The 26,692-nt window shown below is 38.6% G+C and overlaps 2 protein-coding genes across 4 annotated transcripts in view; one reads left to right on the top strand and one right to left on the bottom strand.

The window, feature by feature from the left end:
- The first annotated feature begins 441 nt into the window (after positions 1-441).
- Positions 442-26,246, top strand: GNG10 (G protein subunit gamma 10). 3 transcript variants are annotated; one of them, XR_006058563.2, is made up of 4 exons: positions 442-579; positions 4,186-4,317; positions 12,522-17,597; positions 19,364-26,246. XR_006058563.2 is itself a non-coding variant. In XM_027964116.3 (3 exons), the coding sequence occupies exons 1-2, from the start codon at positions 499-501 to the stop codon at positions 4,309-4,311; spliced, it is 207 nt and encodes a 68-aa protein (XP_027819917.1). In that variant the 5' UTR covers positions 442-498; the 3' UTR covers positions 4,312-4,317; positions 7,318-8,267. The 3 variants fall into 3 exon arrangements, 2 of the variants coding, with proteins under 2 accessions (XP_027819917.1, XP_027819918.1); XM_027964116.3 differs by lacking the exons at positions 12,522-17,597; positions 19,364-26,246 and adding an exon at positions 7,318-8,267; XM_027964117.3 differs by lacking the exons at positions 12,522-17,597; positions 19,364-26,246 and adding an exon at positions 6,766-8,267.
- SHOC1 (shortage in chiasmata 1) overlaps positions 13,916-26,692 on the bottom strand; it is a 90,589-nt gene continuing 77,812 nt past the window's right edge. The window contains exons 23-27 of the mRNA XM_042244820.1: positions 26,076-26,169; positions 19,209-19,340; positions 17,464-17,613; positions 15,858-16,818; positions 13,916-14,016 (exon numbers count right to left, since the gene is read on the bottom strand). Coding sequence (XP_042100754.1) covers positions 13,916-14,016; positions 15,858-16,818; positions 17,464-17,613; positions 19,209-19,340; positions 26,076-26,169 — 1,438 coding nt within the window. The remainder of the gene's footprint in view (positions 14,017-15,857; positions 16,819-17,463; positions 17,614-19,208; positions 19,341-26,075; positions 26,170-26,692) is intronic.

The raw sequence follows: 26,692 nt of genomic DNA, 5'->3' as shown, positions 1-26,692 counted from the left end.
CACCGACCCTCGTCTCCCGAGGATGACAGCTTCCGAGGCTTAGAAGCCTTCACACCGGGTCCCTTGTTTCTCCCACTCACTGCACACCTCGCTCCAGCCACACAGTCCCGGTTCCGATTCTCCAGGAGCGCGTCCTCGCCTTCTTCATCCCGCACGCCCCACGCCCACTCCTGCTCCTCCTAGAAGGAAGCCCTAGGCATCGACGTGGAAGTGGGCGTCCCTGCGTGGGCCGCGCTGCGCGGCTCTGGGGGACAGGTGGGGACGCAGGTTCCCTCTCGGCTTAGAAGGAGAGTTAGGTGTCAGTCAACTCGGGACCCCGAGGTGTCGCGTACCCGGGTTCTGTCATCTCGGAGAGCGGCCGCGTGGCGAGGCCGGGCGCGGGGGGCGGGCGGCAGGGCGGGCACAGCGGCTTCCCCGCCCCGGGGCGGTGCCGCGCCTCCCGGCCTCGCGTCTCCCCGCCGGCCGCCCGCCCGCGCTCTCGGAGCCCAGGCCGCCGCCATGTCTTCCGGGGCCAGCGTGAGCGCCTTGCAGCGCCTGGTGGAGCAGCTCAAGCTGGAGGCCGGCGTGGAGAGGATCAAGGTGAGGCCGGCGCCTGGCCTCGGGCGCGGAGACCGCCCGCTCCAGCCCCGTCCCGCCGAACGCGGGCCTGAGAGGAGCAGGCCGCTCCCGGGCGGAGGGCTGCGGAGCCGACCCCGGCGCTAGCCGGGGAGCCTGACGCGGTGGGCGGCCCTCAGGACGGCGCCCGGCCTGGCTCGCGCGGCCCGGCCTCTGTGGCTGGGGGTCCGCGCAGGGCCGGGGCCGCACCCCAGCGCCCGGGAGAGGCGGCGGCGCGGGGACCCGGGAGGGAGGCCGGGTCTGGGGGCGCCGGGGAGAAGCTCCTGTCTCCGCGAGCGCTGTCCGGGACCGAGCGCCCCGGGGCGGTCAAGTTTCAGTGATGCGGGCAATGACTCGGGGTGCGGGGCAGACGCGAGGACCCCAGGAATGGGGCCGACTCGCTGGTGGCCTCCCCTCCCCGAGCTCGGCAGGTGCGGGAGGATGGGGTCTAGGGCTGCGGAGGCGACTGAATGGACGGGCCTCGGTGACGGGTTGATAGGATGCGAGGGGAGGAGGGCACTGCTCGGCTTTCTGGCCTGGAAACGGGATGGATGGCGTGGCCATTCGCCACGGTAGGGGCGAGAGATGGTGCGTTCAGTTTCGGATACGTGGACTTCGAAGGGATGCCCGGGGGTGTTTGACTGCTTTGGCCGAAGCTCAGAGAACAAAGCTGAAAGACCGCAGGGGAGTGAAAACTGAAGTTCCCGGAGCGTCGAACCCAGGGACCCGCTGAAAGAGACGGCTGTGAGAAGAGAAGCCAGATCAGGCTGGGGTACTGGAGCGCGGAAGGAGAGGTTATCAAAAACTGGGGCCTTAGACAACGTGTCCAGTGTTTAGTCACTTGATAAAAAGCCTCTGGTGTGTAATTGTGTTTACCAACTAGCATATAGCATCATTGGTAGAATGTGTGTGTGAATGAATGAACACTACTGTGATACTTGGTGACTGATAGTGCCTCCACTCTGCACCACGCCCTATTCTATGCACTGAGAATATGGTGATTCCTAGGGGGAAGGGAAATAATAAACGTATTAACCAATGAATAAAATAATTTCAGAAAGTGATGTGAAGATTATGTACAAGGTAAAGAGAGAGTTGTGGAATACAAAGGAGGCTTCAGTGACATATAGTTGTAGAAGCCAAATCTAAATTATAATAGGATAGGCAGACACTTTTTGAGAAAAAAAAAAAAAATCTGGTGTTAAAGAAGAAACTTTTTTTTAAATTTAGGAAATGAAAAGCTGTATTTTGAGGTTGAGAGGAAGGAACACACTGTGTTTTTAGGTCAAGGGGGAGAAACAAAGGGAGGAGAACTGGAGGTAGAGACAGGGAGTCGAAGGGTGCCTGGGATCGGAGGGGCACCTTCTGAGATAAGAAAGGAGGAAGGGTATGTGTAAACATATATATTTCCAGATAGAGGCCTAAGAACTTGTATGATGACAAATGTCTTTGTGGAATAGGAGGCCGAGTTTTCTTTTAGGGCAGAAAAAAGTGGAACTAATAGAGTCACAAGAGCTGAGGATGGGGGAGACTGCTCTGTGGGGAATGCCAAAGGACCCCCAGCAGACACATTCGGAGACACTTTGTGATTCCGAAGACCTAGCTGCTGTGAGATTGATTGTCTTATTTTCCTTCTTCTTTTTCTTCTTTTGTCTCCAGCAGCGTTTTGGCCACCCAGGCCTCTGTGGTGAATGGTAGCTGATCCAGGTAGTGAGTTAGCAGGGGAGTTTTGCCAGAAAGGTAGAAATGGGAGTGGAAAGCAAGGAGTCCAAGGGTCTGGCTAGAAGGAGGCTGAACTGAGAAGGAACAGAGCCAGCCTGCCTGTGATGGGCCAGATGAAAAAGGAAGAGATGTTCCCTTTGAGGTCAAAGAGCAGGTGTAGTGAGAAGGCAGGAAGCAGCGGGAGAGATTGTGATCAGAAGGTAGGATGTTGGAGTGTGAAATTTCAGATGCGGAGCAGTGTTGACTGTAACTGTTGGTGTTGAGGAGAAGGTTGTTTGAGGAGAGGAGCTCAGGAAATGGAAACTAGGATTGCTGGAAATGTTGAGGATGACGTTGGGGCCTGAGATGGAAAGAAAAACTGTGAGCCGGATGTCTGCCTATCCTGGGAAGTAGCTAGGGAAGGTATTCTTATCTACATTTAAATAACAGTTACAGGTGATGAAACTAAGGCCTGGAGAAGTCAAGTGAGTTGCTCAGAGTCACGCAGCTTCTTTGTGGGGTGTCATGGCAGTATGGTTTAGGGTGCTTGGCAGGATTTTTCTCGGGCAGCACCTTAGGGAGTCACAACCATCCAGGGCCTCTGGTCTGCCTCATTTCAGGGCTCAGTAACAGACAGATATTCTCAGCACATCCAGAGATGTCTTCTCTTTTGCAGACTTGCTAACTGGTAAATAAAGCGGAATACTGGTTTCGAAGCATTTGATAGAAGGCACCCCTTCCCATTAATTGGAACACTCAGTATCATTCCAAGGACCCTTACTTGCTTTGGAGAAGTCTCTTAGAAGTTGATTGGTCAGCCTGGGCTCCAACCAAGGAAAGAAATATGATTTGAGTGGGAGTTAGCCCACTTCCATTGAGAGGATACAACTTCTAAGGGTTGGGCTTACACTCTCCCAGGCCAGAGTCTCTGCCCCTTGAAAGTGCAAGAGAAATACCGACCACTTAATTATTCTCTTATTTTCTTTGCATATCCTCCACATTAACTTTTTGACCATATTTAGGCTAGCATCTAGTTAGTTCCACTTTTCTGGGAGTCCTAAGAGATAGTTTTTACCCATCATGTATGGAGTTCCCCTGTTCCCTCTGAAGGAGACATAATTAGCATGAGCATAACTGGTTCCAGATTTCTTTTGAATTAATAACTTATGAGAGTCCCTTGGACAGCAAGGAAATCAAACCAGTCAGTCCTAAAGGAAATCTACCCTGAATATTCATTGGAAGGATTGATACTGAAATTCCATTATTTTGGCCACCTGATACAAAGAGCTGACTCATTGGAAAAGTGCTTTATGTGCATTAACTCATGTAATTATTACATCAACTCACTGAGGTAAGCACTGTTACAAATACATTTCCCAGATGAGAAGTAATGTGCCCAGAGGCTGCACTCTTGACCAGTAAGCTATTCTGCTTCAAAAGCATGATGGAGGAACCTCATCACTTGCTTTGAGCAGACTGGATAAGGCTCCACCAAGCCTTGTAAATATTAAAACAGTCTGTTCACATGGCAAATCTGGATACATCAATGCGTGGTTTATAAGTGAAAATTTGTAAAGGGCACATTAGGATAAGCTACTTCTTTATACTTTGTCTCAAAACCAGGATTCTATATGGGTGAAAAATATGTTTTATCTTTCCTCAGTCGAATAAGCCACTAAAACAAAAAGGCCCTAAATCAAAGTTCATAGAAGTTGTAACTTTCCCTCTTTGGAGTTCAATTATTAGAACTTGCAGCAAAAAGAGACTCTTGGAGGTTGTAGAAAGTGTGACCTTTATCAGGTTGTACGGTCATTTTTCAGAGTTTCAAGTGACTGCCGGATGGACCTGGCTATGAGCAGCATGTCAAGAGTGCGTGTCCCTTTGTTCCAGGTCTCTCAGGCGGCTGCAGAGCTTCAACAATATTGCATGCAGAATGCCTGCAAGGATGCCCTGCTGGTGGGTGTTCCAGCTGGAAGCAATCCCTTTCGGGAGCCCAGATCCTGTGCTTTACTCTGAAGACTGGTGAGTAATGATACCCCAGGCCATCTTGGGGCCATGGGATTATCCTTGGACTTGGGCAACTGAGTTTTACATTTCTACTGTTCTTGAGGGAATTAAATAAATCCAGGCAAAATGCACAACTTTACCTGAAGGGTGACTCTAATCTGCCTGCTTGTGGAATACATCTGATTAGGAGAGCCTCAGTCCTCTTGTACTAACTCACCAGATGATAATATCCTTATGTACTTGAGCTTTTGAACTGACTTGGCCAATAGTAATTTCTTGTCCTTAATACCGTCTTCTCTGTCCTTACACCATCCTGGAGTTGTGATGTTGCTTGGTGCTGTCAACTGACTCGTTACTCTTGGGACTAAGGACTGCAAAGGAGACTCGTTCCTGCCACCAGCTGTGGTTTCTTTCCTAAGGGTTTCAGAATGTATTTCTGTGTATTAATGGAGGAACAAATGTAATAACTGGGGAAAATGTAAGTAGGGTTGAAAGAGCCTTAAAAATGTGTTCTTGAAATGAAAACACCTCTTTAAAGGGTAGCCTACATTGCCTGGGTTCTAATGTGTTGTATTGGAGTTTCAGCTTTAGCATCAGTCCTTCCAAAGAACACCTAGGACTGATCTCCTTTACGATGGACTGGTTGGATCTCCTTGCAGTTCAAGGGACTCTCAAGAGTCTTCTCCAACACCACAGTTCAAAAGCATCAATTCTTTGGCTCTCAGCTTTCTTCACAGTCCAACTCTCACATCCATACATGACCACAGGAAAAACCATAGCCTTGACTAGACAGACCTTAGTCGGCAAAGTAATGTCTCTGCTTTTTAATATGCTATCTAGGTTGCTCATAACTTACCTTCCAAGGGGTAAGTGTCTTTTAATTTCATGGCTGCAGTCACCATCTGCGGTGATTTTGGAGCCCAAAAAAATGAAGTCTGACACTGATTCCCCATCTATTTCCCATGAAGTGATGGGAACAGATGCCATGATCTTCGTTTTCTGAATGTTGGCTTTAAGACAATTTTTTCACTCTCCACTTTCACATTCATCAAGAGGCTTTTAGTTCCTCTTCACTTTCTGTCATAAGGGTGGTGTCATCTGCATATCTGAGGTTATTGATATTTCTCCCAGCAATCTTGTTCCCAGCTTGTGCTTCTTCCAGCCCAGAGTTTCTCATGATGTACTCTGCATATAAGTTAAATAAGCAGAGTGACAATATACAGCCTTGACGTACTCCTTTTCCTATTTGGAACCAGTGTGTTGTTCCATGTCCAGTTCTACCTGTTGCTTCCTGACCTGCATACAGGTTTCTCAAGAGGCAGGTCAGGTGTCTGGTATTTCCATCTCTTCAAGAATTTTCCACAGTTTATGGTGATCCATACAGTCAAAGGCTTTGGCATAGTCAAGCAGAAATAGATGTTTTTCTGGAACTCTCTTGCTTTTTCCATGATCCAGCAGATGCTGGCAATTTGATCTCTGGCTCCTCTGCCTTTTCTAAAACCAGCTTGAACATCTGGAAGTTCACGGTTCATGTATTGCTGAAACCTGGCTTGGAGAATTTTGAGCATTACTTTACTAGCGTGTGAGATGAGTGCAATTGTGCAGTAGTTTGAGCATTCTTTTGCATTACCTTTCTTTGGGATTGGAATGAAAACTGACCTTTTCCAGTCCTGTGGCCACTGCTGAGTTTTCCAAATTTGCTGGCATATTGAGTGCAGCACTTTTACAGCATCATCTTTCAGGATTTGAAACAACTCAACTGGAATTCCATCACCTCCACTAGCTTTGTTCATAGAGATGCTTTCTAAGGCCCACTTGACTTCACATTCCAGGATGTCTGGCTCTAGGTGAGTGATCACATCACTGTGATTATCCGGGTCGTGAAGATCTTTTTTGTACAGTTCTTCTGTGTATTCTTGCCATGTCTTCTTAATATCTTCTGCTTCTGTTAGGTCCATACCATTTCTGTCCTTTATCGAGCCCATCTTTGCATGAAATGTTTCCTTGGTATCTCTAATTTTCTTGAAGAGATCTCTAGTCTTTCCCATTCTGTTGTTTTCCTCTATTTCTTTGCATTGATCGCTGAGGAAGGCTGAAACTCTAATACTTTGGCCACCTCATGCAAAGAGTTGACTCATTGGAAAAGACTGATGCTGGTAGGGATTGGGGGCAGGAGGAGAAGGGCACGACAGAGGATGAGGTGGTTGGATGGCATCACTGACTTGATGGACATTAGTTTGAGTGAACTCCGGGAGATGGTGATGGACAGGGAGGCCTGGCGTGCTGCAATTAATGGGGTCAGACACGACTGAGCGAGTGAACTGAACTGAATGTGTTGTATGGGGTCTCAAGTCATATTTTCACTTTTTTTTTTTAAGAGGTCAGGGCATAAATTATTATTATTCTTTTGTGGCCAGTATATTTCAAGTTACATATTCTCAGGAGTGTTTATGGGTTCTCCAGGTGGCGCAGTGGTAAAGAATCCGACTGCCAGTGCAGGAGATGCAGTTTCGATCCCTGATCTGGGAAGACCCCCTGGAGTAGGAAATGGCAATCGCTCCAGTATTCTTGCCTGGAAAATTCCATGAACAGACAGAGGAGCCTGGCAGGCTACAGTCCATGGACTCGCAAAGAGTCAGGCACAACTGAGTGACTGAGCACACACATACACAAGGGGTGTTTATACAGGAAGTAATCATCTTAGATCTTTTTTCATATACTTGAAAAGGAAATTATTCACGTTAATAAGAAGGAAGTAATAATACTATTAGGTGCTATTGTATCTTTTAATGGAAAATGTCTACATTTCTGATGTTAAAATAATAGTCTTATGTTGGCATAGCATTTGTCTTTTTACAAAGCACTTTCCTGGATGTTACTCATTCAATGGTGTGGTTTGGATTTTCTGACATTAACTTTCTACTTTGAGAACCCTAAAGTGACCTATGAAATGATGAGTAGTTAATTTTATATATAAATCTTACTAAGTGAAAACCTACCAAATTTTCTTTACAGTAGAGAAGAAGATTGCTGAAGAATGCTTTCAAGCACAAACTGATGAATGACTGCCTCCAAATTTCAAGAAAACACTTCTCTAACCACAGGACTTCTAGATGTGTCACAGGACCTTTCCTGTGACCTAGCCCTTTAGCCAACATTCTACAGAAACTGATGTTTCTACTCAAATAAGGAAACTGGGTGAAGGTGTCGATTTTAAATAATAATGGCCTGATTCTTTGCTGAAGTGCTTTATACTTAAACAAAAACCTTACCGCCAAATATACCAAGATACACTTCTTTCATTAAGTGAATTACTAGCGTTTCTATGCCTGGAATGTTATGTATGTTTTATTTACTAGATGTTTACATTTTGGGAAGGAAAACAGTATTCTTTGTTAAAAAATTGAATATTTGTTATTTGCTGTTCCCAACTAAGATCTTCATACCATAACAAAATTTGCTCTTTTCTCATGAATTTATAATTTCTAAATGAAGACAGGCAAGTATAAAATTGGGGGAAGAATGGGCTTTGTTAATCAAATGATGTCTTGATTTTTCTAAATGAGGAGATTGTTTCATTTTCAACACTAAGCATGGGATCTGTTTCTTAGCAACCTTGTTTGCAAAGATGAATGTTGTTTTCTGTATGAGACTGCCCCATCCAGTATATGAAGCAGGTTTGATCTTCGTCTTAAGTTCCTCTACTTTATAGGGGTGGTTTTACTTAAAAAAATATACTAAATTATTTCATTTTTAAATGTGATCTACACAGCATTGCAAATGATTTTTTTTAAAGTAATGTGAAAATATGACAACCTAAATGAATTTTTAATGTCACAGCTGTATTATTTTGATGATGTGCCTTTGATTTAATTTGGGACACTTAAAGGAATACTTAATTTGTGTTTGTTTTAATCTTTGAAGAACTTGGAAATAAAATTTCTGCTTAATTTCTACTAATGACAGCAACATTTTATGTCTGATTTTGTTTTAAGGCTTCATAGATTTTGTTTGCTTGGGCGATTGAGTGCTGAAAGTGGGAAGTGAAATTTTTGTTTACAAGTCCTTGTAGAATTTTGTGAAAAATAGGTATAATATGCAGAAATATCTCAATTACTGGCAACATTTGCTCTTTGAGATAGCTATGTATTCTTGTTGTTCACTCGCTAAGTCGTGTCCAACTCTGGAACCCTATGGACTGCAGCATGGCCTGGCTTCCCTGTCCTTCACTATCTCCTAAGTTTGCTCAGATTCATGTCCATTGAGTCAGTGATGCCATCCAACCATCTCATCCTCTGTCGCCCCCTTCTCGTCCTGCCTTCAGTCTTTCCCAGCATCAGGGTCTTTTCCAGTGAGTTGGCTCTTCGAATCAGGTGGCTCAAGTATTGGAGCTTCAGCTTCAGCATCAGTCCTTCCAGTGAATATTCAACATTGATTTCCTGTAGGATTGACTGGTTTAATCTCCTTGCTGACCAAGGGACTTTCAAGAGTCTTCTCCAGCACCACAATTCAAAGGTATCAATTTTTCAGCACTTAGCCTTCTTTATGGTCCAGCTGTCACATCCATACTGGAAAAACCGTAGCTTTGACTATATGGACCTTTGTTGGCAAAGTGATGTCTGCTTTTTAATACACTGTCTAGCTATGGATAAATCCATGGATAAATGGGGATATCTTTGAACATAAGTAGTGTTACAGTAGAGAATGTAGAAGTCATTAGTTGGAACTCCTTTAACTTCCAGCCACTAAACTTCCAAATCTAAGTGATCTAAATCCCTTCCATGGGATCAAAATTCAGATGTCCCTTTTTTAACCCATTTATTCATTCTGTGGATCTGTTTGATCTTCTCTGAAGTGTCATATTATCAATTGTCCTTTCTGTCCTTTATCTTCAACTTCTCTGTTGGATTCTTTTTATTAGCATTTAAACATTTTCTATTCTCCATCTTAACAACAATAAGCATTTAGAAAAGTCTCCATTAAAAAACACATTTTCAGTTATAAAAGATGAGTAAGCCTTAGAGATCTACTGTTCAGCACAGTGCCTATAGTTAAGATTGCTGTACTATTTACTTTAAAATTTGCTAAGGGGGTAACTTTTATGTTAATCGTTCTTATCACAAAAAATAATAAGGCAGGAAGAAACTTTTGGAAGTGATGGGTAAGTTTATGGCATAGATTGTGTTGTGGTTTCATAGGTATATACTTATCTCCAAACTCATTAAGTTGTATACATTAATTATGTACAGCTTTTGATGTGTCAGGGAAAAAAAAAACACCTCTTGATTTCACTTTCTCTTTGGCAAAAACTTGGTAAGATAGTACAAGAAAAATATAGACATCTCACATATGAATATAGTTGTGTCTTAAATATAAGCAAATCAAGTTCAGTAGTTTATCAAGAGAGAAAATGCAAGCTGACAAAGCTAGTTCAACATAAGCAAAGCATTGTTATTCTTTACATGAAGGGTTTAAAGAAGAGAATTTATGCCAGCAAGTCATTTGATAAAATTCAGTAGTTGTTCGGAATAAAAACAAAGTGAGTTCATGAAATGAGAAAGAAATTATAGATGATAAAGGCAGTTTATTAAAACCAACAGTAAATTTCATATTACACAGTGAAATGTGGGAGCATTCGGTATATTAGAAACAATCAAGATACTTTATCACCACTATTATTCAGCATTACGTTGGAAGTCTAAGCTAATGCAATAAGATGAAAAAATGAAATGGTGTAAACATTTAAGAAGTAATATCTGTATTTATGGGTTATATAATTTTACACTTTGAAAACTCAAGAGTTTAGTAAAAAATATTTGGATTTATAATACAGTTTAGGAGGGTGGCTAAATATAAAGTAAATATAAAAAAATAAAAAGTATTTTCTACACAGACAATAGTTAATGGAAATGGACACATCTTTGTAAACCAACTATAATTTTAAAAGTAGAAATGGAAACTTTATCCCATTACTACTTTAATGACAAAGCTATAAAAAATACCGAGAATTCATTTAACAAAAGTGCAGGAATCAAATAAAAATTTTACCAATGTTTATAGAACAGAATCTAAAATTTCAGGATTATAGGACGATGTCATTAAAATGCAATCTTACTAAAATTTATGTAGATTTATTAGAATTCCTTTTTTATTTTTTAAGGGAAGCTAGTTAAAATAACTGAAAGTTTATATGGAAAATCAAGTGTCCAAGAATAGCTTTTAAAACTGTGTGTGAGTGTGTATAAAACATGGTAGGGTAAAACTTGCCTTACCAGGTACTAACTTACTTTGAAACTGCTGAATCAAAATGATATGACTGAAAAAAAACAAATTCAAAATAAACTATTATTGTGGTCCTAGGAATAGACAAATAGATGATTGAATTGATCATAATAGTGCAGAAGAAGGCCTGATTTTTTTTTTCCTATTCAAGGGAAACAAATGGTGTTGGCATTATTGGCTGTCCATTCAGAAGGAAATAAAATTGGGCCTGTATTATACTCGGTAAAAAAAATTCCACATAGGTTAAAGAAAGGTGATACAAAGGCATCAGAAGAAAAGTTAGAATAGTAGTGTAACTTCAGGGTAAAAGAGGGCTTCCTAAAAAAAGCAGGAAACCCAGAAATCAAAAAAGAGGTGTATACTTGATCAAATTAAATGTAAACAATTTAAATAAGTGATTTAAATAGATAAGTATGAAATTTAAAATTCTTGTACAGGAAAAAACAATAAACCAAATAAAAAAGCAAAAGCAGAAGACATGTTTTTTTTCTGCTTTCATTTTGGATTGCTACAGTTTGCACTCCCCATCCCCACCAACCCAGGCTACTCCCACTTATTATAATTGTTGGATTGTTTGCTTTAGGGCAGGCTTATTTGGGGAGAAAAACCAGACTCTTATTGTGAGAGGCAAAGAGTGGGACGCCCTGGTGTTTGTGCCCAGTTGTACGCTGAGTCTCAGTGACAAGGGAAGGCGTATCACCTCGCCCCCTACAATTGCAAGGGGCAGCTGATGCTCTGATGAGTCTGACAAAGTTTGGGCTGGGCCTAGGAACTTGGGGGTAAAGCCACTCAAAGGTCCTCAGAGGTGAGCATCACAACTACCAGTCATAGGTCTAAGTTTGGGCAAGTAACTCCCCTTCAAACCTAAAAAAAAACTAATAGGGAAATGCTCTGAGAGAAAGAATGGAAGTTTCCATGGCAAGAAACTGGGAAGTTGGGACTATTCTAAATAACTTCATGTGATGTGTTGGGAGAGGATCTTGGAGGCTGGACTGACACTTGTAAGCCCCTAATAACGGCCTTTCCAGACCCTTCAGGCTTCTATGGACCAACCCAACTGCTTCAGTTGGTGCTGAAGCAGAGCTCATTTGCTTTATTCTCTGCTCCTAGGGTGCCAACACAAGACCTGTCTCTCAATAATACCTCTGATAATGGGCTTCCCAGGTGGTGAAGAATCCACCTGCTGATGCTGGTTAGATCCCTGGGTCAGGAAGATTCCCTAAAGGAGGAAATGGCTCCCTGCTGCAGTATTCTTGCCTCTGATGGGCACCAGCACAAGAGGCTGCTCCAGGCCCAGGCAGAGTGAATGTGTCCTTAAACACCAAGCATCACTGAGAAATGCAGGCAGAAGGGCTCAGGTGCTTTCACTGCGTTTGGTGAGGAGGCAGAGGGATGTGTGTTGATAGCTTGGCCTAAGCTTGGCTCAGTCTAGGGCGTTGAAGAAACTCCTTTCCTCTGCAAGCTGATTAAAAGATGGGATCAAGGAGATCTGCAAGCTGGGAAGATAGCCTTACCTTGGTATAAGAGCAAACCTGCTGAAACTTTAAGAAAGTACAATAGAAATTCTAATAAAATTTCCAGAAATAGTTTCTCTTTGAAGTCTCCACCCTCCACATACTCAAGCAAAACCAAACATCCTATATATAAATACAAGTGTAGTAAAAGTAACAGAGTTGATGTAAAGTCGAGCCTGCTTCCAAAAGGAGGATGTGTATCAAACACTGAAGAGAAATCAAGTGAGGTGATGTCTGAATGTCCATTGGATCTCAGAAGGTAGAAATCAGTTTTGGTAGTAACAGGATGACCATTTCAGAAACCAGTAGAGAGACAGGAAGAAGGTGCCTATGGTCTTCAACCATTTTTGCTAAAATAATGTTCAAAGTCCATGTACCTCCATTTTGCTGGTGGTGCTCATTTGCTTTATTCTCTGCTCCTAGGTTACCAACACAAGACCTGCCTCTCAGTAATACCACTGATAATGGGCTTCCCAGGTGGCACAGTGGTGAAGAATCCACCTGCTGATGCTGGAGACTCAGGTTAAATCCCTGGGTCAGGAAGACTCCCTGAAGGAGGAAATGGCTCCCTGCTGCAGTATTCTTGCCTCCCTTGCAGTATTCTTGCCTCCCTTGCAGTATTCTTGATTTAATCAGTAAGTCACATCCAACTCTTGGTGATCCCGTAGACTGTAGCCTGCCAGGCTCCTCTATCCATAGGCTTTCCCAGGCAAGAAAACTGGAGGAGGTTGCCGTTTCCTTCTCCAGAGGATCTACTCAACCCAGGGATCGAACCTACATTGCTTGTATAGCTGGTGGATTGTTTACCACTGAGCCACCAGAGATTCCCATACCTCCATTTTAGAGACATATAAAAGTTTCATTATAACTCTGAGTAGCAGCAAAGAATAAAATTTTATTAGAAATATTGACATTTAAAAATAAAACATCTTTCTTTTAAATGTATTCAATGGAATATAATTACTACAGGAATTAGAAATCTACAATCATCCATTTAAAAATATACCAACTATCCTCTCCAACCGTACAGGAAAGCATTCTGTCTCCCATATACTGACACTTGATATTATGAATTCTCAAAAATTTTGCTGATCTGATAGGTGAAAAAATAGTAACTTATTGTTTTAATATGCATTTGCCTGATAAATAATGAAGCTACATACGGTTTTTATTTTTGTTTCTTCTGTGAAATATATATTCAAATTTTGCACAATTTTCTATTACGTTGCCTTTTGCCTATCAATTTGTAGGAATTTGTTGTATATTAGGAATGTAAGCCCTTTTGCTATCATGTGGGTAGCAAATGTTTTCTCTTAGTGATTTGTTTGAATATTTTGTTTGTGACGACAACATTTTGATTGGAAGTTCTCTAACTTCAATTTTGCCCTAGGTTTTAAGTTAGTGGTGGAGGGTGGACTGTGGTGATCTTCACTTCTGAACTCACAGGATCAGACTGAGATGGAAGCTCCTTTCAAAGACTTGCTGGAGGCAGCGGGCCTTTGAGGAGACAACAAAATAACCCTTTGATTATACATCCAGTAAGGTTTTCTGCCTCTCTTTTAAAAAAAGGACTCAAGAAACTTAGGTGAACTGGGAAAATATTTGGATTTTATAACAATATTTTGCTAATTAGAATACTTACAAAGATAAACTATAAAGTAGAATATATATTATGAAAATTTAATATAGGAACATCAAGAACATCTAAGAACAATTGCATTTTCTTTGATATATGATCAAATCTAAATAATTTTATTACTGGTTTATCATTAAAAAAAATAAACAATGAAATGTGGCATTCAGCTCTAGTCTTTCTTTCAAAAAAACCTCAGACGAGTTTGTCCGTCAAGTCTACCAGGGACTTTTTCATACACAAGACGTTGTTTTTTGAATTGCGGTAGTTGTAAGGACGTGAAATCTGTTAAAAGGAAAAAAAAGAAAGTTGTTTTATTTCTGATAATAGTAAGTGTAACTATTTTTTTCTCAAATGCTCAGGTGGATCTTGTCTCTTTATCATGTATTTACAGTGTGTCCAAACTGAGATAAAATAGTGACTATTAAAAATTAAATTTTTAGCATAAATGTGCCTATTCTTAAAGGCCTGATACTAATTAGTGTAAGACACATGTATGTGTACGTTATTGTCTTGCACAAACAATTAAATCTCCCTGGATTTAAGACTCTTGCTTTTACCTTTTCCTTCATTAAGTCTGTTTCTTAGAGCCTGTCTGTAATGTTGAAGAATTTATCCTGAGCTCTGATCATGGATGGACTCACCTTTCATGACTGTGTTAGATATGACACAGTTTGAAATATTCTAGATTTGTATACTTACAGAGGTCGATTGATTAATAAAAAGAGAAGCTAAAATATTTAGAATGGTAGTAATTATTCCCAGCAATATAGTCTTATACCTGCCAGTGATGGATACATTTTGAGGAAATTTAAAAGGCAATGCAGTACATAATTTTTATCACAGAGACCACAAATATACATTCAAGACAAATGGAAAATTATCTTGATGTTATACCAATAGCTCTGGACAAATTTATGTCAGAACTTGACAGAGTGCAAATAAATAACACAATAAATTAATTTCATTTGAATGTAGATATGAAATTCAATAATAAATAGTAACCATATTCAATAGCATATTTTAAAAAATCATTCCTTAAAAGCCACTTAGGGTCATCACACAAATGACATAAATGATTGATTATTAGTATACCTGTAAATGTTGAGTGATATTAATGTCAAGAGAGAAAACATTTTGATTTTCCCCAATAGGAACCAAAAAGAGTTTGAAATAAAATTCAGCATTTATTTCTTGCAAAAGTTCTTATAAAACTAGGGAAAGAATATTTCCCCTTAAAATCAGGCAAAAACAAATTATGACTATTTATGGGACCAAATCTAAATTTTGGGAATCCTAGAACTTACATAGTTTGGGGATTCTGTTTTAATAAAACAAAGAATTTAAGATTCTTTGGCCTCACAGAATGGTCTGTGTAAAAGAGGAGTTTTGAAACTTCCAGCTTCTCCCTTCTTTTTGTTTGTTTCGCCCCATCATAGTAAGGCCATCTTTGTATAGCCATCAGAACTTAATATTTTGTTTTAAATGCTCAGACCAATGCAATAAGAAATACACAAAAGGTATAATAACCAAAAATGGGAAAATAAAGTCCTTTTAAAAACTGATATGATTAAATGTTCAAAAACATCCATTGTAAAATAGAGAGCCAATAGTAGTATCTATTTAATAGGACTGACAGAATTAAATAATTCACATAAAGGGAATATAATAAGTTTTTAATAAATATTAGCTCATTAAATATCCCAGCTTGACAAAGAGGCTACTTTTCTAATTGGCTAATTTCTTTCCTTAGTTTTTGTTACTTTTAGACTTCTGCTTGACTTAGATTTGTTCTGTGTTTTTATTTTTTTTAATAAATTTATTTTTTTATTGAAGGGTAATTGGCTTTACAGAATTTTGCTGTTTTCTGTCAGACCTCAATATGAATCATCCATAACTTCTTCAGTTAAATGCTTAGTTCATCTAAAGTTATAAGATTTTGACATAATTTTTTTGCATTTATTTTCATCAAAGTCTATAATTAGAGTTTTGATTTTTTTGATGCCGAAGTTATTAAAGATTCTTAAGTGTAGTAATTAGAACAAAATTTTGTTTTAATTTGGAGATGATTCTATCTTTTAAAATTACTTTAGAGAGTAGTTTTATCAACTATTGAATCATGTTACCTGTTAATGAGTTGTTGTCTCCTGAGTTAGATGAAGACTCAGAGTGCCTTTTCTGTCCTAAACATTTTCCAGCTCTTTGGTAGAAATAAAGACTGTTGAATTCTTTTTGATTTACATTAGAATCAGAAGCACAGGATAAATCCAAACTGGGGACAGATGGTGATTCTTTCCAGAAAGTCTTTTTAGTCCCAGCATTTGAACTTTCACAGATGAAGCCTTCTAACTCATCCGACTGATATTTTTGCTGATTAATGAATAAATTATCTTTCTGAGAGTACCATTTGTCACATGTACTCTGCTGTGCACCACTCTGTAAATTGAATGAATGATTCTGTTGTTCCCATACGTTTCTCTTAAAGTTCCAACAAAGAGGAGGTTGAGAACCCTCAAGTAAAAAGACAGGAGCTGACAATTCTTTTTTTATAGGTCCTTTTTTTTCATGTGTTCCCTTTTTCTGATAACTTATAACGTGAGGGGTGACTGTCTTCTGAGTGTCGATTGGTGATATTATAGTTTCATAATTCATTTCTGTTAGACCCAAAGAAAAGACATCTGACTCTGAATCATTCTGGTTCAGAAGAGAATTACCAGACACATTCCTTGCTTCTGTATTAGTCAGAACAGAATTATTCTGTACCAAGTTAGGGTTACAACTAGACTCTTTCCAATAGCTGGTCTGATTGCAAGAACTCACAGATGGTAAAATACCTGGCATTTCTTTTATTTCCATAAGGGAAGAGGTATAATTTGAAGTGCTGTTGGTGTCTTCATGTACTGTCTCTGCTAAGTCTGAATATTGATAGTTATTATGTTCTTGAATGACAGAATCTGAAGAGCCAGAAGCTGAACTCTGAGAAGTAAAGGTTCTAGTCTGATCCCTGTTTTCCCGAGGTGATGAAATTTGAGGTGATTTTGTTATGGAAGGACTAATCTTGAATAAGGAAGTGATGCCACAAAAATGCTAAAAAATTTATAAAGTTAATTAATATAATAAATATGTAACATGAAAATCCATGAAATAAATATAAATAATGATGCTTAACTATATGGAAATAAGGAAAACTATAAATAAGTAGTCCATTCAAAGATATTATATTGATCTATGAGAATAGAACATAATTTGGCTCCCATTAAAAGAAAAGCTTATTGTAATTTCCATCTATTTCCTAATCAATCACTTAAAATAGAATTTTTAGTTACACAAGTTATCCATGAATACCATTTCCTTCATAAAAACTAAAGAGACTTACTGATAAGTCTAAAGTTCTCTTTAACTACTATAATGAAGGCATCAGAACTGTTTGGAAGAGATGATGTAAACACATAAGAATAGAGTGTAATTGAATATCTGTGGGCATAGTAATACTTCAAAATGATCTGCAATGTGATAAGTGATTTGTGCAGAATTATAACTTTAAAATGTATAATGTGTTTGACAACTAGTGAGAATTCTATATGAAATTTAGCTTAAGTAAATTATTTCTTCACCCTTTGAAGTCCAAAACAAACTTGGATACCTTCATTTTGAAAACCATTATGGTGAAAATAGATACTCAAATGCAAAGGAAATAGACTCATAGAAGAATATGGATTTCAAATAACTAACCTTTAACACTTTTTCTGGAACTTCAGGCAGGAGTTCCTGAAGTTGACAAAGAGTTGCTAACAATATCCAGTTCAGTGAAGGTCCTTTATTTAACATGAGCTGAGCCACCAATGGAGTAACACTTGGAAAATCAAGTAAGTACATTTCTTCCTAGAAAAACGTTTAAGGAATAATCAGAAGTGGTCTTTTTACTCCACTCACTCCAGCAGATTAAAATTGATGTCATTGCACCTACCACTCAATTTGAGATGCCTGGGGGCAAAAGTATGGCCAGGAGGGAAATAAATTTGTCTGTCAGTAAAGATTCTAACACCCAGAATTGGGAAGGATCTTAAAGTTCATTGAGTCTAACCACTCATCCAAAGTGATTCATTATAATTCATATCCTTCAAATGACAATTGTTATCTAATGATAGCTCTTCTAATGAGAAACCTTTTAGGGGACTTCATTATATAGCTCAAGATTTTTTCAGCTCTCTCTTTGTAGACCGTATGCCATCATAGTTTGGTTAAAATAAACCATGTGCATGATGTCTAACAGATGTTACAATTTCAGAAAAGGCTTATTATGAAGAGTATAGGAAGAACTTCTATCTAAGTCTAGAAGGATATGTTTTCAGAAAGATCTCATAAATGTCTAGAAATGTAGCAGCCACACTTATTACTAAATTCCTTTTGTTTTTTCTGGGTTACATTGACTTTTTGCACCTTCTTTGATTTTATCAAATGACAGACATGTTAGTAGATTGGACATGGCTTGGTAGGAAGGAAATTGCATATACATACACACAAAAATGTTCTAACCATACCGATACTTGCTGAGAGTACCCATACTTGCTGATAGTTCTGTATTCTGTTTATATAAATAAAAGTCCTATGATTTAATATATATGAATATTTTATTTGTTTTATAATTTTATTTTTTGAGTAGGTAAAATAGTCACATGGTTCAAAATTCAAAAGGACTAAAGGGTATATTAAAGTCCCATTCCTACTCCACTACCTCAGTTTTCTCTAGAGATAATCAATGATATCATTTTGTGGTATCTTTCCAGAGATATTTTATTCATTTGTAAATGAATACATATTAATTTCCCCCTTTCTTACACAAACGGTAGTGTACTGGATGCTCTGCACTGCAACTTTTACATTTCATTTAATATATTTTCAAAGTCATTCCATGTTAGTACATAATGATCTCCATCCTCTTTCCATGATTTTAGGATTTGAATATATTTTAAAATAAGGTAACAGAAACACTAGGTTGATATGAGAACCTGGAAATATTTATGCTTAAGCAAAAGGAATTTATAAAAATTAACTACCTAATCTTATAACTATTTCATAACTCTACTTTCATGTTGAATTACATAGTTGAATTACTGATGAACCATGGAATGATAGAATTGTGCAATTCTCATATCTACTATTCTTGAATGTTTAAATGTAGAAATTAGAAAAACTATTATATTCTTAAAATATTAGACATTGAAGCCATTAGATCACCCCAAAACAAGTTCATTTTGAAAGTTAATGAAATAAGATCCCATTAAAATAGCTCTATGAAGTTGAAAAATACTCATAGTTCTGGAAAATTGTCTAAATAAATGTTACGCATTATGGCATATTGTTACATATGCTCATGCAAGCATGATAGAACAAGAAAATGCTACCAGAACGAGAATTCAAGTATATATATTTATATTTGCTCTGCAAATCTCTAATTTATATGTTAGGAAATAAACCTTAGATGGTGCAACTTTAAGCCAGGATTTATCCAACCATTCGTGAGGATCTCTTTTCGAGGTCATCAAATTGTGGTCAGCAATTTGTCGAATCATCAGTGCAGTCTCTTCCACTCCTGGGGCAATTATAAGCTAAAATATATTTTTTATGTTAGATTACAGGGAATAATAGGAAGCAAAATATATCATTCAAAAATTGTTTACAATTTGAAGAAACAAAACCCCAGTAGATTCTAATCTTTGAACACTATTTTGGACTATAAAGAAAGCTGAGCACTGAAGAATGGATGCTTTTGACTGTGGTGTTGGAGAAGACTCTTGAGAGTCCCTTGGACTGCAGGAGATCCAATCAGTCCATCCTAAAGGAGATCAGTCCTGAGTGTTCACTGGAAGGACTGATGTTGAAGCTGAAACTCCAATACTTTGGCCACCTGATGCAAAAGCTGACTCATTGGAAAAGACCCTGATGCTGGGAAAGATTGAAGGTGGAAGGAGAAGGGGACGACAGAGGATGAGATGGTTGGATGGGATCACCCACTCAATGGACATGAGTTTGAGTAAACTCCGGGAGTTGGTGATAGAGAGGGAGGCCTGGCGTGCTGCAGTCCATGGGGTCGCAAAGAGTTGGACACGACTGAGCGACTGAACTGAACTGAACTTGGATACAATTTACTAATTTATCTATGTAAAATTCAGGAGGTTTCATTTGTGAGGATAAACAATTTACTTTCCTTCCTTAAATATGATATCCTTATAGTTTCTAATTTTTGGAATTAAATTGTTTTTCTTCACTTCCATTTGGCATTTATTAGTATAGTCTTTTAAACATATTTGGTGTTTTATTTCATCTGTATTAGAAGAAAAAGCAATTTGGATGTCACTAGTAATATTTAATATTTTGCTTTTTTGTAGGTTAAACCTAATAGTTCTCAAGTAAAAATAAGAATGAAAGATATAGTGCAAGATTTTAAAAAAACAAAGTTGAAAAATAAGGATATTTACAGATTAATTTTATGCTGTATTCAAAAGGAAAAATATGTTTTGATTTAATATATTTTTTGGAACTGTTCATCCAGTCATGGCTTACTTGATGGTAAGATACCCCTGCCGATGTGTATGTGTTAAAACTGCATGCTCGGTCACTCAGTCGTGTCTGACTCTGTGACACTGTGAACTGTAGCCCTCCAGGCTGCTCTGTCTATGGGATTGCCCAGGCAAGAACAACGGAGTGGGTTGCCATTTCTTCCTCCAGGGGATCTTCCTGACCCAGAGATCGAACCTGCATCTCCTGCATTGGCAGGTGGGTTCTTCACCACTGAGCCACCTGAGAAGTGTTAAACTTAACTCTAAAAGGAGTTTTAATACCCCCGACTTCCTGTCTGTCACTTATGTTTTCCTCCATGCCCTTCTCTCTTCTGAAATGCCAGCCTTTTCCTTCCGCTTTCATATCTATTTTTATCTTCTTCATCTTTTGGATTTTGTTTACAGAAAGATAACTAATTCATGGGTTAGCAGTTTAAAGTGGATGGAGAATACTGCCCTAAACAATCATATCTTAATAATGTAAATATTCTGTCCAGTGGTGGAAACTTAAGAAACAAAGACTGTACAAACCTCACAAAAATAATTATGACATTTTCTTTTCTTTCACAAGAATAACAAATACAAAGCAATGGACATGAGTTCGAGCAAATTCCTGGAAATAGTACGGACAGGGAAGCCTGGAATGCTGCAGTCCCTGGGGTCACAAAGAGTTAGATATGACGTAGTGACTGAACAATAACATATGCATACTAAAGAAGGACTTTCTTTATATTAAATATACAGAATACACAGAAATATACTGTTTGATTCCAGATTTATTAAAAGTTTTGGATGTTTTGAGAAGATCTGAGACATTTAAATATAAATTTTATTTTAAAGGGCATAATTTTATAATGGTAATGACTATTACCTATACTCTAGGGTGAGGATTCTGGAGCTTCTAGCTAGACTTCGGGAGATTCGAGAACCCCCGCCTAACATTGTTTTCAAAAATGTGCATGTGTGTATCTATACATTTTTCTACGAAGAGAGTTCTTAAGAAATTGACAGAACTTTTCTTGAATTTTAGAGTAAAATATGGGATGAAATACTAACAGTAAAATATTAGCAGTATTTTCTTTTAGTTTAAGAAAATATATTTAAATTTCCCAATACTCCTTTTATGGCTAGGCTTTCCAGATGCTTGGAAATGAAAAAGTAATCCAACCTGATGGATTGTTTTCGGCCCAAAAAGCCAAAAATGCAAAAGGCCAAGAAATGCAAAAAAGCAAAATGGCTGTCTGAGGAGGCCTTATAAATAACTAGAAAACAAGAGAAGTGAAAAGCAAAGAGCAAAGATATACCCATTTGCATGCAGAGTTCCAAAGAATAGCAAGGAGAGATAAGAAAGCCTTCCTCAGTGATCAGTGCAAAGAAATAGAGGAAAACAATAGAATGGGAAAGACTAGAGATCTCTTCAAGAAAATTAGAGATACCAAGGGAACATTTCATGTAAAGATGGGCTCGATAAAGGACAGAAATGGTATGGATCTAACAGAAGCAGAAGATATTAAGAGAAGGTGGCAAGAATACACAGAAGAACTATACCAAAGAAATCTTCATGACCCAGATAATCACGATGATGTGATCACTCACCTAGAGCTAGACATCCTGGAATACAAAGTCAAGTGGGCCTTAGGAAGCATCACTATGAACAAAGCTAGTGGAGGAGATGGATTCCAGTTGAGCTATTTCAAATCATAAAAGATGATGCTGTGAAAGTGCTGCACTCAATATGTCAGCAAATTTGAAAAACTCAGCAGTGTCCACAGGACTGGAAAAGGTCAGTTTTCATTCCAATCCCAAAGAAAGGCAATGCCAAAGAATGCTCAAACTACTGCACAATTGCACTCATCTGACATGCTAGTAAAGTAATGCTCAAAATTCTCCAAGCCAGGCTTCAACAATACATGAACTGTGAACTTCCAGATGTTCAAGCTGAATTTAGAAAAGGCAGAGGAACCAGAGATCAAATTACCAACATCTGCTGGATCATCAAAAAAGCAAGAGAGTTCCAGAAAAACATCTCTTTCTGTTTTATTGACTGTGCCAAAGCCTTTGACTGTGTGGATCACAGTAAACTGTGGACAATTCTGAAAGAGATGGGAATACCAGACCACCTGACCTGCCTCTTGAGAAATCTGTATGCAGGCCAGGAAGCAACAGTTATAACTGGGCATGGAACAACAGACTGGTTCCAAATAGGAAAAGGAGTATGTCAAGGCTGTATATTGTCACCCTGCTTATTTAATTTATATGCAGAGTACATCATGAGAAACGCTGGGCTGGAAGAAGCACAAGCTGGAATCAAGATTGCCGGGAGAAATATCAATAACCTCAGATATGCAGATGACACCACCCTTATGGCAGAAAGTGAAGAAGAACTAAAGAGCCTCTTGATGAAAGTGAAAAAGAGTGAAAAAGCTGGCTTAAAGCTCAACATTCAGAAAACTAAGATCATGGCATCCGGTCCCATCACTTCATGGCAAATAGATGGGGAAACAGTGGCAGACTTTATGTTTTGGGGCTCCAAAATCACTGCAGATGGTGACGGCAGCCATGAACTTAAAAGATGCTTACTCCTTGGAAGAGAAGTTATGACCAACCTAGGCAGCGTATTAAAAAGCAAAGACATTACTTTGCCAACAAAGGTCTGTCTAGTCAAGGCTATGGTTTTTCCAGTAGTCGTGTATGGATGTGAGAGTTGGATTGTAAAGAAAGCTGAGTGCTGAAGAATTGATGCTTTTGAGCTGTGGTGTTGGAGAAGACTCTTGAGAGTCCCTTGGACTGCAGGAGATCCAACCAGTCCATCCTAAAAGAAATCAGTCCTGAGTGTTGAGTGGAAGGAATGATGTTGAAGCTGAAACTCCAATACTTTGGCCATCTGATGTGAAGAACTGACTCATTTGAAAAGACCCTGATGCTGGGAAAGTTTGAAGGCAGGAGGAGAAGGGGACAACAGAGGATGAGATGGTTGGATGGCATCACTGACTCAATGGACATAAGTTTGAGTAAGCTCCGGGAGTTGGTGACGGACAGGGAGGCCTGGCGTGCTGCAATCTATGGGGTTGCAAAGAGTTGGACATGACTGAGCGACTGAACTGAAAAGCCAAAAGCCATATTACCAAATTATTCTAAAATAATATGTCTAGGTAACCACCTTTAACATAACAATGTCATCAAGTAGGAGAATGGGAGGCTTGAGTATTGGTGATATATTGGTGATAACAAAATTAGAGCAATTTGATCATACTTGTTTCTCAACTTTCATGGAAAAATGGACCTACTTTTAAGAGCATTAGGAAAACTTGAAAAGCTTTTGGAATAGTTGAAGTCAGGTAGGAAGAGACTCATTTGGAATGGACTGTGCCTGGGCAGTAATTCCTATTTCATCTCCAAATGCCTTCCTTGGAACATACACTTTGTAGGCCATGTCACTGTACCTGAATACTATCACTTATTGGTATCAGATACCCCATGTAGAGAAAAATAAAATAATTCTCTAAATCATGTTTTGCATATGACTGCTCACTATTAAGTGAAGAGAAAAGAGGCTGATTAAATGGTGAAACCTCCCTTGAGTGAATAAATGAGAAATTTACATTTATTTAGATAACTTTTCTGAGAATTGTATTTCTTTGTTAAAAATGCATCATAGGATCAAAATTATCTGGATTTTATTTCAAATAGATCATTTGATGATTTTCTTAACAGGTTCTGCTTTCACTGAATTCTATTCAGTGGATGTTTGTGGAATATTTTTACTGTGTACAAAACACTATGCTAGAATGCTACAGGTTTTCCAAGGAAAAGGGCCTAGTTCTCATGGTTCAGAGTGGATAATATATGAATAAATACCTTATATTATAATAAAGATATGAAATGTTATTTGGAGGATGGGAGGAGAAATTTACCTTGAGTGTAATTAGGGCAAAATTTTTTAAAGGCGATAATGTTTAAAGGAATAGTATTTCTGGGGAAAGACAGGACAGAATCACATGGCTGAGAGGTGATAGTGTGGAGACATATTCAGGAAATGGTGGGTAGAATAATATCTTTAAGGATTCTAGGATTACTAGGCTTCCCTCGTGACTCAGATGGTAAAGAACCTGCCTGCAATGCAGGAGACAGGATTTGATCCTTGGATCAGGAAGATCCCCTGGAGAAGGAAACAGCAACCCACTCCAATATTCCTGCCTAGAGAATTTCATGGACAGAAGAGCCTGGTGATGGGCTACAGTCCATGGGGTCCCAAAGAGTCAGATACAACTAAGCTATGGGTCAAATTGTGGAGGAGTTTGAATCAGCTGGGATCAACTCTATTTTGATGATGTAGGAAGCTGTACAAGATCTTTTGAGCAAGACAGTTCAACTCAACAACATATTTTTCAAGAGCTTGCTATGTAGGTTCTGCTTAGTGTTAGGAAGACAAAAACAAAAAAACACATTCCCTTTCCTTTAGGAGCTTGCAGTCTCAGTAGTGAAGTATCACATCTGTATTTCAGAAATGTAATTGGTGTCAATATACATGATACATGGGAGTGGGAAAAGAGTAGAAATAAGGAGATTAATTAGGAAAAAACTCCAAATATGAGGTGAAGGCCTTTATTTAGGGAAATAGCAATGGGAGTAACAAGGAGAGGCATAATCTAGAGACGCTGTAGAGTTAGAGGGAAGATTTTTCTACTGATTAGCTTAGAATAGTAATGCCTTAAACTAGGTATAAAAATTAACAAAAATGTTAAATAAAATAGAGTTAGGAGACCAGAGGAGGAGCTCTCATGTCCTACCATGATAGCAGAGTCCAGTAAGAAGAAAGACTTCCTCTTCTTTCCTGGCAAGAGTTCAGCCAATGAGAGACTGTCACAACTCCGCTGATGAAAAGTCACTATACTTTGAACTCTCAACTCCTCCAATGGGCTCTTTATTTATTATAACTTTCCAACTTTCTTTTTCCCTCTTTAAAAGAGTTCCCCTCTCCTTTCCGTGCCTGGACTTGCACATGATTTCCCATATTTCCCATGGTTTCTAATGGTTGCAGACCCTAAATTACAATTATTTGTTGATTCCATATAAACCCATTTTTACTGCGCAAATAACTGGCCATGTATTTGTTTTAGGACAACACAAATTTGGGGGAAGATACAAATTGTGTTTTGGATATGCAGAGTTTGAGGTACCTGTGGGATATTCATGTAGGCATTTCCAATAGAATTCTAGAATATTCGTGCAGACTTTAAGAAAAGTTAGGAAAATGTTAAGGATTTTCTTAGACATGAAAGCTAAATTTGTGGGAAATGTCTGAGTTTATCAAAGAAAGAATATAAAGTGATAACAGTAGAGAACTGAGCCCTCCATTTGGAGAAACTATCTAAACATCAGAGTGGGACATTGAAAAAAGCCAAGAAAGAAGATTGATTAGAGATCACCAAGGTATTGCTCTATTCATATGTCATAAAATTTCTATTTTATAGTAGATATACACAGTATATCTTCCATAAGTGAATATTTTTGATCAAGGGATATTATTTTTATTCATATTCTGACATGTTTCCAAAAAATCTCAGTTGTAGAGACAAATTATGAATTTAAATTCATTAAAGGCTTTTAGAGTAGAAATTTAAGTTTAAAGAATATATGTAAATTTGAAAACCATTCTTTATATGGCTTTCAATATTTTTTTTAGTTTACCCATTTAATGTTTCTTCTCACAGGGCAGTTGAATTTCATTATAATTTTGGTTTATGAAAAATACTCATGAACAAACATATAGGAAAAGAATACCTTTACATCCAGTTCTTCTGATTTTAGCCCAGATGAAACCAAAGCTGCATAAATCAGTGCTAGGTGATGAAGAGTCTTTTCTGTAAGATGGTACCTAAAAAAATAAATATGTGTTATTCTACTCATTTGATGTCTGATTGTACTTATTAAAAATGTATTTTATTTTCCACATTTCATAATGTCATATTTTTTGTCCACTCAGCACTCTTTTGTAAAAATAATTCCACCTCCTTTCTTCAACGGTACTGTTAAATCTAGAGAATGCTCTGTGTGGGGGGTGGGGGCGGAGTGGGGAGAAGTTTAACTTATCCTCTTACTGGCCCCAGGGACGGCTATGTGATTGAAACCTAGCCAAATAGAATACTTCATATTCCTGTCCAAAGTATCAGGTTCAGATATGAACACATGACCAAAGTAAGAATAACTAGATTTCTCCCTGAGGCTTTTCCCTGAACTGTTGGGGGAAAAAAAAACACTCTTTAAAATGATCATTATGTGACGTGATAGAGGTGTTAACTAACACCGAGGTGATAATTATAATTATATTGCAGTATATAAATACAGGGGCTTCTCCAGTGGCTCAGATGGCAAGGAATCTGCCTGCAGTGTGGGAGACC

Source organism: Ovis aries, chromosome 2 (assembly GCF_016772045.2).
Source record: "Ovis aries strain OAR_USU_Benz2616 breed Rambouillet chromosome 2, ARS-UI_Ramb_v3.0, whole genome shotgun sequence".
NCBI lineage: Eukaryota > Metazoa > Chordata > Mammalia > Artiodactyla > Bovidae > Ovis > Ovis aries.
The sequence above is the reverse complement of the archived record's forward strand: the minus strand, read 5'-3'. Positions and strand labels throughout refer to the sequence as shown.

Bases quoted from the DNA above. Each gene is read 5' to 3' on its own strand.
- GNG10 (XM_027964116.3), top strand. From the start codon at position 499: ATGTCTTCCGGGGCCAGCGTGAGCGCCTTGCAGCGCCTGGTGGAGCAG. The intron at 580-4,185 runs GTGAGGCCGGCG...CCTTTGTTCCAG, and splicing joins CCGGCGTGGAGAGGATCAAG to GTCTCTCAGGCGGCTGCAGA.